The 13,396-nt window shown below is 36.8% G+C and overlaps 1 protein-coding gene across 1 annotated transcript in view; it reads left to right on the top strand.

Moving 5' to 3' along the window:
• Nucleotides 1-502: 502 nt before the first annotated feature.
• TCF4 (transcription factor 4) overlaps nucleotides 503-13,396 on the top strand; it is a 633,301-nt gene continuing 620,407 nt past the window's right edge. The window contains exons 1-2 of the mRNA XM_075329425.1: nucleotides 503-719; nucleotides 2,114-2,186. Of these exons, the coding sequence (XP_075185540.1) occupies nucleotides 648-719; nucleotides 2,114-2,186 (145 nt within the window). The 5' untranslated portion in view covers nucleotides 503-647. The remainder of the gene's footprint in view (nucleotides 720-2,113; nucleotides 2,187-13,396) is intronic.

Genomic DNA, 13,396 nt, shown 5'->3' with positions numbered 1-13,396 from the left:
TCCTCCTCCACTCCCACCTCCCCCTCATCCTCCTCCTCCACTCCCAGCCTCTCAGCTAGCTGATGTCTGCACACAGCACATACTGAGCCAGGGGAAGAGGACACAACACACAACTCTTGCTTGTTGCTGTTGCTGACACCACCACCACCACCGCTGCTGCTGCTGCCGCTTCTTCTTCTTCTTCTGCATCTTGGGGGTCATTGCAAACCTGAACTTGAGCTGGACATTTCCTAGTGACTAAGAAGTTTGCAAGAGGGGGGGGACTTGGCCCACTTTGCTCCCCCCCTATTGTTTGTGCTGGAACCTGGCACCAATCATTGACAGGAGGGAGCTAAGAAGGAGGAGGAGCAGACACAAACTCGCCCCTTGCAAGCAGTAAGTAGCCATGCCCACCCAAGCCCTGCACAAGTTGGGGGGGGAGTAGGGGAGGGGACTGAAAGCAGGCACTGCTGAGCAGAATTCAGCCCAAAACAGCACTATTTGGGTCTGGGATTGGGTACCCAGAATAGTGCTATTTTTCAGGCTTCCAAGGCGCTTTTGTTATTTTTTTTTTTAACCCCCCCCCCCTCGCAATTAACCCTTTCCTGATGCACAGGCCCTAGTGACTCCAAACCCATGTTCCTAGGTGCCTGTATCCTTTTCCTAAAATGAATCACCAACAGCGAATGGCTGCCTTAGGGACGGACAAAGAACTGAGTGATTTACTGGATTTCAGTGCGGTAAGAACCCACGGTGGAAATTAAAAACAACAGCTGTAAACACAAAACAACAACAACAACAACAAAAAAATACAAACACATCCAAAAAATTCTACAACTAGCAACTAGGCTGAGCGGCAGGAACAAAAAAAAACAACATCAACAGCCCATAATAAAACATAGCAAACTCTGTGTTACCTGAGTTGTTGCCATTGGAAATCCATGGTAAATATGCAAAGCTTATTTTTTGTTACATTGTTGCTATTCTGTTTTGTTTCGGTTGCAAGCATTCTTTTACTATTATTATTTGCACGCTGATGGTTTTGGGTTTTTTTTTCCATCCATTTCATATTTTATTTAATTTATTTTTTTTTTATTGGCTTGTGATATTTGTAATTCTGGATGGTTTCCCATCCCTTGCAGCTCTCTCGCTGTCTTCTTTTTTTTTTTTTGCCTTGGCACTCCTATAGAAGAAAACTTGCTTGTCTTTCCGTGTAGGGGACCAGAGTTGATCTCTTGTAATTACCAAGTAAAATGCTTATCCCCAGGTGTCTCCTCGAAAGGTTTTCATGTACTTTTTTTTTGTTTACTTGGGAGGGTTGGGGTTAGGGTTGGGGGAGCAAGGCAGGGGGGAGTTAAAGAAAAAAAAAATTGGCTTTTGGATTCCAACAGTGTCCCACTTGTTTGGAACCGCTGCAAACATCTGGGAGGTATTCGAAACGCCGGATTGTGCATGTATGTGTATGGAATATGTGACACTATCGCCTGGCTTGATTGGAATGTAGCATCTTGGCTTTTCTTTTATTCCTGGGCGAAAGAATTTCCTCCCCTAAGAGATGGCTTTCGGAAGTTTGGACTAGATCCGTAGCCCCAGGCACATTACAGCCCCTCTGTCTCCCTCTCTCTCTCTTTCTGTTCTTGCACTTTTCATTTGTTAGAATTTTTTTTTTTTTTACTTGCATGTGTGACTCAGGGAAGGTGCGTATCCACCACCAGACACGTCGAAAACCAATTAGAATCTAAAAAAAAATAGAAAAAAAAAAAATTTCTCCCTTTTGCAGAATTGTGATTTGTTTCCTCTGTTGTGTGCATTTACATGGATGTTTACATAGCGTCACTGTCATTGATGAGATAGTGAATCTTTACAAAAGGTTTGACATTTTGACCATCACTCTATTGTCTAATTTTATATATATATATATATATATATATATATATATATATATATATATATATATATATATATATATTTATTTTAAAAAAAAAATGGTAAAAAAATCAAGCAAATCTACTTTTAGCCATAATTAAAATTTGAAATTTTGGGGACAATTAATTCAAAATATTATTGTTTTTTTTTTTTAAAATCCATGGAACTATGAAGTTCTCTTCAACTTCTTCTGTTCTGTCTGTTTCAGATGTTTTCCCCTCCTGTCAGCAGTGGGAAAAATGGACCAACGTCTTTGGCAAGTGGACATTTTACCGGGCCAAGTATGTAAAACGCGTTTTATTTTTTCCTGGGCTGTTTGACAGTTTGCTTTTTTTTAGGAGTGGGGCGGGGGGGGTTGCTTTGTCATTGGTCTTTATTCCAAGGTGTGACATTTCCGTAAAATGATCCTGGATTATTTTGCTGTAATTTTTTTATATTTTTTATAATTACGGAATCAATTTTTTAGGCTATTATATGGTATTACATTTGGTATTACATATGGTATTACATATGGTAATTAATAATTTTTCACCATTTTTTTATGTCTTTATTTTCTCATTTTTGGTTACTTTTTCATATTTTTGTTTATAACCTTTTGGCTATTTTTTACGTTTTTATTTTATAATTTTTAGCTATTTTTTATGTTTTTATTTTAGAATTTTTGATTTTTTTTTTTATACTCTTTTTGCTACTTTTTATGTTTTTGCTTTATAATTCTTTGGCTACTTTTTTGTGTTTTTGTTTTAGAATTTTTGATTATTTTTTATTTTTTTAGACTCTTTTTGCTACTTTTTATGTTTATGCTTTAGAATTCTTTGACTACTTTTTTATGTTTTTGTCTTTAACCTTTTGGCTATTTTTTATGTTTTCATTTTAGAATTTTTGGCTGCTTTTTATGTTTTTTTGTTGTAATATTCTTTTGGATACTTATTTATCTTCTTGTTTTAGAATTTTTGACTACTTTTTATGTTTTTTGTCTATAACCTTTTGGCTACGTTCTTTGTTTTTATTTTATATTTTTTGGCTACTTTTTTATTTTATACTCTTTTGGATACTTTTCATGTTTTTCTTTTTTATAATCTTTTGGATACTTTTTTTTATGTTTTTCATTTTAGAACCTTTTGGCTACTTTTTATGCTTTTGTTTTCTACTGTTTTGGATACTTTTTACGTATTTTATTTTCTAATATTTTGGCTACTTTTTCATGTTTTTCGTTTTATAACCTTTTGGATACTTTTTTATGTTTTTTGCTTTATAATCTTTTGGCTACTTTTTATGTTTTTTTGTATACATTTTTGGCTACTTTTTTATGTTTTTTTTTTATTTTTTGCTTTTTAGTGGAAAGTTATATTTGGTGGCTCTGGAGAGTGAGTAGAAGAAGAGATCAGTGATCAGAGGTTGTTTCAGACAATTTGGCTCTGTCATGCCCAGATTGGCATCCAGTGCCAGAGGTACCTAAATAGCTGGCTGTAATCCGTACGACACGCCAAGCTCTGGGCATAGGCCGTAAACATATAACATTTCTTTTGTTTCCAAAAATACATATTCCAACCCCCTCACCCCTTTTTTTTTTTTTTTTTTTTTTTTTTGGTCAAAGGATTTTGGATGGAATACACAAAAGATCCAACTCCCCCCTTCCCCCATTTACAAATCTAACAGCTGCAATGTTTTAGAGTGACTGGCACTCGCACATTTGCCTGTAGATAGTGGAAGAGCCTCGTCATAATTTGAAATCATGGGATTGAATGTCATCAACTCTTTACTGCAAATGAACAGAGGAAATATTACTCGCTACATGAACTTTCACAACCATTTCCAGTTTGGAAACTTAATAGCGAAGTCCTTGCAGTAATGTTACACGTAGAATTACAGCAGAAGCCCCCCAGGACGCACAGACAGGGCATGATGGCTTTGCATGAATAGAATCTTTTTTTTTTCCTTTCGCTTTTTCCTTACCCATAATTAGTAGTAATATAGGTAATGATTGTGTTATGACTTACCAGTTATTTCTTGAGGCTGGATACTCTCATTACAGTGCGGGCTGATTGCAATCGATAAAAACGAAGGTATTTTTCAGAAATGGGAACAAAGTATGCAAAGTTTGTGGATAAATCTACAAAGAAATATAGATGATAGATAGATAGATAGATAGATGGATAGATAGATAGAGAGAGATGGATGGATAGATAGATAGATAGATAGATAGGTAGATAGATAGATGGATAGATAGATAGAGAGAGATGGATGGATAGATAGATAGATAGATAGATAGATAGAGGGATAGATAGATAGATAGATAGATAGATAGAGGGATAGATAGAGGGATAGATAGATAGAGGGATAGATAGATAGATAGATAGATGGATAGAGGGATAGATAGATAGAGAGAGATGGATGGATAGACAGATAGAGGGATAGCTAGAGGGATAGATAGATAGATGGATAGATAGATAGATAGATAGATAGATAGATAGATAGATAGATAGATAGATAGATAGATAGATAGAGGGATGGATAGATAGAGGGCTAGATAGATAGATAGAGGGATAGATAGAGGGATGGATAGATAGATAGAGGGATAGATAGATAGATAGAGGGATAGATAGAGGGATTGATAGATAGATAGATAGATAGATAGATAGATAGATAGATAGATAGATAGATAGATAGATAGAAAGATAGAGGGATGGATAGATAGATAGAGGGATGGATAGATAGATAGAGGGATGGATAGATAGATAGAAAGATAGAGGGATAGATAGATAGATAGATAGATAGAGGGATGGATAGATAGAAAGATAGAGGGATAGATAGATAGATAGATAGATAGAAGGATAGATAAAATTATGGATTGATAGATAGATATCAGATGGATGAATGCATAGATAGATAGACAGATGGACAGAAAGATATATAGATACATAGAGTGATGGATAGATAGATAAATAGATAGAAAGAAATGAGATGGATTGATGAATAGATAGAGCGATGGATAGATAGATAATAGATATCAAATGGATGAATGGATAGATAGATAGATAGATAAACATAGATAGATAGATAGAGGGATAGATGGATAGATAGATAGATAGATAGAGGGATAGATAGATGGATAGATAGATGGATAAATGGATAGATAGAAGGATAGATAGATAATAGATGGATAGATAGATAGATACATAGATCATAGATAGATAGATAAAGGGATAGAAAGACAGATAGATAGATAGAGGGATAGATAGATAGATAGATAGATAAAGAGATAGATAGATAGAGGGATAGATAGATAGATAGATAGATAGATAGATAGATAGATAGATAGATAGATAGAGGGATAGATAGATAGATAAAGAGATAGATAGATAGATAGATAGATAGATAGATAGAGCGATGGATGGATGTACGATAAATACATAGATACTTCATTTGATTAATTGGATTGCTTATTGACTGATAGATGAATGGACAGATGGATAAAAATATACTTCTTTGGAGTGCCTTTGGATAGACATGTAGAAAAATATAAATGAATAGATACTATAAAAATCAATAAGATATATACATGATAGATTATTCTTTGTATTGTTTATAGTTTATAACCATCTACACAAGTAGATATATACATAGACAGATAATTGCTTTCATGGATAGATGTATAGATAAACCAATAGAGATACTTCTTTGTATTGGATGTGGAATGATAGATATATAGATGTATGGACACAAAGTTACATACATAGATATGCTGAAGATAAAAGATAGATAGATAGATGGATAGAGGGATAGATAGATAGATAAATAGATAGATAGATAGATAGATAGATAGATAGAGGGATAGATAGATAGATAGATAGATAGATAGAGGGATAGATAGATAGATAGATAGATAGAGGGATAGATGGATAGATAGAGGGATAGATAGATAGATAGATAGATAGATAGATAGATAGATAGATAGATAGATAGATAGATAGATAGAGGGATAGATAGATAGATAGATAGATAGATAGAGGGATAGATAGATAGATAGATAGAGGGATAGATAGATAGAGGGATAGATAGATAGATAGATAGATAGATAGATAGATAGATAGATAGATAGATAGATAGATAGATAGATAGATAGATAGAGGGATAGATAGATGGATAGATAGATAGAGGGATAGATAGATAGATAGATAGAGGGATAGATAGATAGAGGGATAGATAGATAGATAGATAGATAGAGGGATACATAGATAGATAGATAGATAGATAGATAGAGGGATAGATAGATAGATAGATAGATAGATAGATAGATAGATAGATAGAGGGATAGATAGATAGATAGAGGGATAGATAGATAGATAGAGGGATAGATAGATAGATAGATAGATAGATAGATAGATAGATGATAGATAGATAGATAGATAGATAGAGGGATATATAGATAGATAGAGGGATAGATAGAGGGATAGATAGTTAAATAGATGAATGAATGGATGGATGGATAGATAGATGGAAGTTTTTGTCGGGAGTCTTTGGAGCTTTCTTCCGGCCTATATCACACTGTAGACCACATCAATGATGAGTTTTCGGTAAAGGAGCAGCTTCCCGGTAATGGATGACATTTCCTGATTTACTCGGCACTCGCCGGCTCCGTGCAGCACGTGGATGTCCGGTCCGGTGTAGGATTGTGTGAGGACCCGGCTCTGTATGCCGCGGAGATCACGGCCGTCTCAGGTCGCCATTACCTGTGTATTAGCGGGAAGCTGAAAGTATCCATCCTCACCCCCTGCCTTATTATTGGACAGGTGCAGCGGAGACCATTGTGCGCCTTTTTCAGCTGCAGAAGTGTGAAAGATTGGACAAGAGCAGATGTCAGTTTTATGTAATGCCTTCAAGCTGCTGAGTCTTTTGGGTATTTAATTTTTTTTTTTATTTTTTTTTGTATGTGTGTTCTAGGAATTATTTTGCATTGGAAAATAAAAAAAAATAAATATTGCAACAAAAGCTGTCTGGTTGCAGATTTCGCAGTGCGCAGTCATATTTCATATTTACGCTTCCTCCTGCACGTGTGGAGCCTTTTTGACAATGGTGGAAGCTGCAGACGGTGCGGTGCACCCAGGAGCAGGTTTGGGTTTTCCGCCCTCTGGATCTCCACAGAGGGGCACAGTCTGCAGAGAGCCGGACTGTAACATGAGTCTTAGTCCTCACATTCCCATGGAACATTTTTTCACATGAAAGCCTTTTTTTTTTTTTTTCAGCCCAGTAAAGAAACAGCAGTTTGTGTTTGATGTTTGCAGGTGTTCAGCACAATCCGGCCTCGCCGAGGAATTATTTCACCTAAAAAAAAAAAAAATCCCCTCCCGCCTGCACTTCCACATATGTTGTTGATATAAACTCTTAAAGTCAGTCTCTACACCCCCTGCACTCGCTCACCGCCGCACTCTTTTCATTCTATGTCGTATGTCACAAAAATAATAATAAAATTTATTGCATTTTATTGATCTTTTTTTCTTTTTCGTTTTTTTTTTAATTTTTTTATTTTTTGCTTTTTTTTGTATCTTTCTCTTTGCTCAGCGTGAGAACACATGTTAAAAATATGGTGTGAAATAGTTTTTTGAAAAGATAAAAAAAACATTAACAAGTCTTTGTGGTTCATTTTAGCGATTGAGCTTCACGGGCAAGCAGTGGAAGTAAAGGAAGAATAGGTTTTTAATATTTTTGTATTTTTTTATATTTTTTTGGCATTCTGTTTTGGCTGGTTGACAAAATGCTGGGAGATAGTTTTTAAGTAGCCATGGGTGGCTTCATGAATAGCAAAAGTAAAATATTGTATATTTTCATACACACACATACATACATACACACACACATACATAGACATACACAAAAATACATACACACATACAAAAAATCACATACGTACACACGCAAACACATATACACACATGCACACACATACATACACACACATACATACATACACATAAACACATATACTTACATACATACACACAAACACACATCTTTGTACATACACACATACACATATATACACACACATACATGCAGACAAAAACACATACATACACACATCCATATACATATATAAACACATACATACACACAAACACATATACACACATATACACATACATACATACACAAACACATACTGTACATACACATATAGATAGATACATACATACATACATATATATATATACATACTCACACAAATATAAACACATACATATACATACACTGGTATATATTTTTATATATACATATGAGTATATATATATATACACATAAATAAATCTGAATGTTTGTACATATATATATATATACACACACACACACACACATCTATATACATGTGTACATATAGCTTTGCTTATATATGTATATATACATATATACATATATATATATATATATATAGATATTTGTGTGTGTGTATATATGTGTGTATATATATATATATTTATATACACACACACACATATCTATCTATATACAGTATATATATTTATATATATATATATATATATATATATATATATATATATATATATATGCGTGTGTGTGTACACACATATATAAGCAAATCTATATGTACATATGTGTATAAATGTGTGCATATCTACCTTACCTTACCTATATATATACATACATACACAACACATATATAGATATTTTTATATATATATATATATATATATATATATATATATATATATATATATATATATATATATATATATATAAAAATATCTATATATGTGTTGTGTATGTATGTATATATATATATATATATATGTGTGTGTATATATACACACACAACTTTATATCTTTTGTATAAGACAAATATATATGCAAGTTTTCTTTTTTTGTGCCTTATTTTTAACATTTTTTTCTTAACCTATCAAATACTTACTACCTATGAACGCTACTTACCGTATTTGATAATTTTTTACTTACCGTTTCTGAGATCCTAATTATTTCATAAATTAAATTTTTTTTTCCAATATTTTGGCCAAATTTGTTTATTTTTTTATTTTGCTCAAGCTTAAACTGCGGACCATACAGTATATTGGATGACTTCTCCACTTCATGTTTGTGGTTGATCGTGATATTCACCTCTCATAGTGTTCTTTGCCGGTGCTAGGGGGAAAAAAAATCAAAAAAGGGCTGTAAAATATTCACTTATATACCGGCAGGTGTCGTGAAAAATGGCAAATTTGGTTCATTTGACCCATTTCTCTGTGAGTTGTATTAATTTGATGCAGCGTTTCTTTTTTTTATCTTTTTTTGTTCTATTGATGCATGGTAGTTGGGTTTGTGAGTTCCATCCGGCTGCAGATATAGCTGCTGTATCACGCTGCCTTCCACGTTACTTACCTGCCACCGCAAATGAGATGGGTTTTACATTTGCTGCATAACTTGCGCATAGTGATAATGGTTGAAGGCAGGGACTAGTCATTGTGGTTGTTTTGTTTTTTTCATTCATGGGCAATTTCCTTTTACAGACCCATATTTCCCTTATAAAAAGACAGGAGGTCTAAACCCAAGGAAAGACAGGGCCATGATTAAAAATGTGACCGTCTGTGAAGCAGATGCAAAATGTAGCTAAGTTCTAGAATTAAAAAAAAGGTCCACCGGCAGTCCCATGCAAGTCGAGAGGAACTGTTACATGTGTCCTTTTATAGTATATTCTAGAACCCTACAGCCACAATTCGTATAAAGTTATGCAAAGTTTGCAAAACTCTTCTCCATTTGTGCCAACCATGGACATCGCCGGCCCAGTGCGTGGGAATGACAAGCCGTTATTAAAGGGGTTGTCTCAACATTAATTATGGTTAAATTTGCAAAGTGCTTGAAAAAAAACACAAGCAGTTTTGCAATTTTTAATTTTTTTTCTTTTTAAAATCTTAAAGGGAACTTGTCACCAGATTTGATGACTATAAGCTGCGGCCACCACCAGTGGGCTCTTGTATACATTATTCTAGCATGCTGTATATAAGAGCCCAGGCCGCTGTGTAGAACATAAAAATCACTTTATAATACTCACCTAAACAGTTGGTGTGGTGCACACTGGTCGGGTGGGTGTCTCCGTTCTTTGGTACCGGCGCCTCCTCTTTCAACCATCTTTGTCCTCCTTATTCTGAAGCCTGGGTGCATGATGCGTCCTACGTCATCCACATAGGCCAGCATTGAGGTCCTGCGCAGGCGCACTTTGATCTACCCTGAGCAGGGCAGATCAATGTATTGTACTGCGCATGAGTGGGACCTCAATGCCGGCTAGTGTGGATGACGTAGAACACGTCATCCACCCAGGCTCAGAAGAAGGAAGACAAAGATGGCCGAAAGAGGAGGCGCCGGTACCGAAGAACGGAGACACTCATCCGACCAGTCTGCACCGCACCGCCCCTTAGGTGAGTATTATAAAGTGATTTTTACATTCTACTCAGTAGCCTGGGCTCTTATATACAGCATGCTGTATATAAGAGCCCAGTGGTGGTGGCCTCAGCTCATAGTCACCAAATCTGATTACAAGTTTCCTATAAAGGGATTTTTTATTTTAATTGTTTCATGCTCGTTGGCTTGGTTACTGACCACCACTGCAGTCTACCAGTGGTGGCTGAGCATGTGTAGGGCTTACAAAATCTTTTCAATAGAGCTGATCTTAAGCTAACCAGAGATAAAGCTGACCAGATTTTAGATCTAAAACTGACCAGATCCCTTTGCTCTTCTGATGCAGTGCACAGTTTGTTCTTGTGGCTCAATTATGCTGATGGTCTATATTGTCAGTATTCAGGAGGGTACCGCAATCAGGAAGCCTAGAGGCAGAGGAGTGGTGCGCTTCCGAAGACTAAACCAGAGAAGAACTTTTTAACCAAAATCTCAGCCCGAGTCTCGAAAAATTGTTTGATTTTAGACCTTTTCTTTGATCTCCAGAAACTATCACCAGCTTAGACATTGAGCATCTGCAAGTTGTAGTAATGGCCACGGTGTCACTACAGGGGTTAAACTGACCGAAAACAAGGTTCAGTGGGGGGGTTGGTTTGCATTTCATAAGCACTGGTATTATTGGGATATCCTTCACCGTACTTTGATCAAAAGTGATCTTGCATAACTCCCCACCCCACCTTGGCCGAAGGATGTTTAGATGACTTTCGACAAGCAGATGTGATAAAAGCTCAATGGGGAAGGAATGAATCCCTGCCATCCATGGCTTCTTTTCATCTTCCTTTGATGAAAGCTCTGATACATGCAACACAACAAGTACAGCTGGAAAAACGGAGCTGTATCAAGGATGGGAAAAAAAAAACAAAAGAAAAGAAAAACATCACTTCGGAGAGTCCTTAATTTGTCCAGTATGAAGCTTAAGATCCATCTATAAGTGGAGAACCATGGTCCTGGTGATGGTAATGCCAAATATATGGTCTACCATCAAAATAAATTACATACAAAAACAAACATAATTAACAAAAAAAATGTATTCTAGAAAGACCAATGAATGAAGAACATGTTGGCCCTGATCCTTCAAGACTGGATCTTTGTATACTAGTCTCGATGAAGGATGACCTGGATGAAAGAGGCTTTTGCCTCTTATTAAATTTGTCACATGGTTCACCAGCTACCATAAGAAATGGACCTCATTCGTATATTGGAGTACATTTTTGTTGTAATGTACACCACTAATGAGACATTAATTATAGTGAATGTGTTAGGCTGCTTGGACATACCGCTTCCTGGCAATGTTCCGCCCAATTTTTAAAAAGTTGCCAGAGCTTGATGGGGCTGGTGCACCATGTGTTTACGGAACTATGAGTTGCATCAAATTTAGATTTTTGCTTTTTTTAACAGTTTTCCACCAGAATAAATGTAAAGGCCCCAATACACGCTACGATATATCCGGCATCGTATGACATATCATAGCGTGTGACAGCTACGAGCGACCATTAACGAGCAAAAATACTCACCTTATTGTTGCTCGTTGACACGTCGTTCATTTTCAAAATATCGGTCACATTCCTGGATGCAGGTTGTTTGTCGTTCCGGAGGCAGCAAACATCGCTCCGTGTGACACCCCGGGAACGACGAACACAACTTACCTGCGTCCCACCGGCAATGAGAAAGGAAGGAGGTGGGCGGGATGTTACGTCGCGCTCATCTCCGCCCCTCCACTTCTATTGGGCGGCCGCTGTGTGACGTCACTGTGATGCCGAACGTCCCTCCCCCTTCAGGAAGAGGATGTTCGCCGCCCACAGCGAGGTCATTCGGGAAGTAAGTACGTGTGACGGGGTGACCGACTTTGTGCGACACGGGCAAGAAATTGCACGTGACGCACAAACGATAGGGGCGGGTGCGATCACACGATAAATCGACGCTTGTGACGGGGCCGTAAGTGAAAGACTAAATTTGTCCTCAGATGTCTATCAGCTGTTTGTAAAATTAATTTTGGCTTTAAGACTACAGGGGTTGTCTCGGGAACTGTCCATATGGACATCATAGAAGAATGTCTTCTAGATTTACCCCACTTTATTAACCAAAACGGAGAGCTGCCTCATATGAGATGATTGACTGGAGCCATCCTTGTAATACTAGGATAGCCATTTTTCTGGCAGCCATGTATTACAACTAGAGATGGTACAAATCGATTGGTAGGACATGGTCTAGTTGCCACAAGAGTCCTGAGAACCTTATGGCATTCGTGCTTCTACTTTTGAATAGCAGGCCTGGTATGACATCATTGTTGCGCCAAGTTGGCTAATCAAAAGAAGAGTCGTGGATGCAGGCAAGTAAGAAGCATTTCGCTGGGGTCTTATTGGGCGGGCAGAGATTATCAACATGGCCGCTAGACCGGGTCCTGTAAATCAATTCGTACCATCTATATTTATTCCATTTTCCCTGGCTGGTGGCTTTCTCTCTTAGACGGGAACATAAAGAGTCGGACCTCAGTAGATTACCTGGGGCTGTATTCTGAAAGGGCTTGTCTTTAACATTCACGGTCAGCTTGACCTATTCTGCAGGCTAATTTTATAGTATAGTAGATGTCAAATGCTTGATATACTTCAATAGTATTGCAATGGAAATATCCATCTCTTTGCAGACTTTTGACAAGCATCTTTCTTTCCAATTGACCTGCCATGGTGAAAAATAGGAAAAGTTGAGTCTCTGGGTTGGTGACGTCTTACCACATATGGCTGATTTATCTGGATGTGGAACATTTGAGATACTATTTTTTTATGAGCTACTATTAAATCCTGTCGTAAACCTTGAAAGTGGAAGAAACCCAAAAATACTAGGTTGGTCAAAGGATCGAAGCAGAAGGAACTTATTGGTGAACTCATACTTGACCACTTCAACATATCCTATTAATCATTCAAACCCCTGATAGGGATGGGGATTAGGTGTAGATGGATTAGATGGACACTTAGAGCACCAGCTATGAGAGCCAACAGACCCTGGTGTAGGTAGTAAGGTGACCAACTCAGCC

This window comes from Anomaloglossus baeobatrachus, chromosome 1, assembly GCF_048569485.1.
Source record: "Anomaloglossus baeobatrachus isolate aAnoBae1 chromosome 1, aAnoBae1.hap1, whole genome shotgun sequence".
In the NCBI taxonomy this organism is placed as follows: domain Eukaryota; kingdom Metazoa; phylum Chordata; class Amphibia; order Anura; family Aromobatidae; genus Anomaloglossus; species Anomaloglossus baeobatrachus.
Note: the sequence above shows the minus strand (reverse complement) of the source record. Positions and strands in the feature narration are given on the sequence as shown.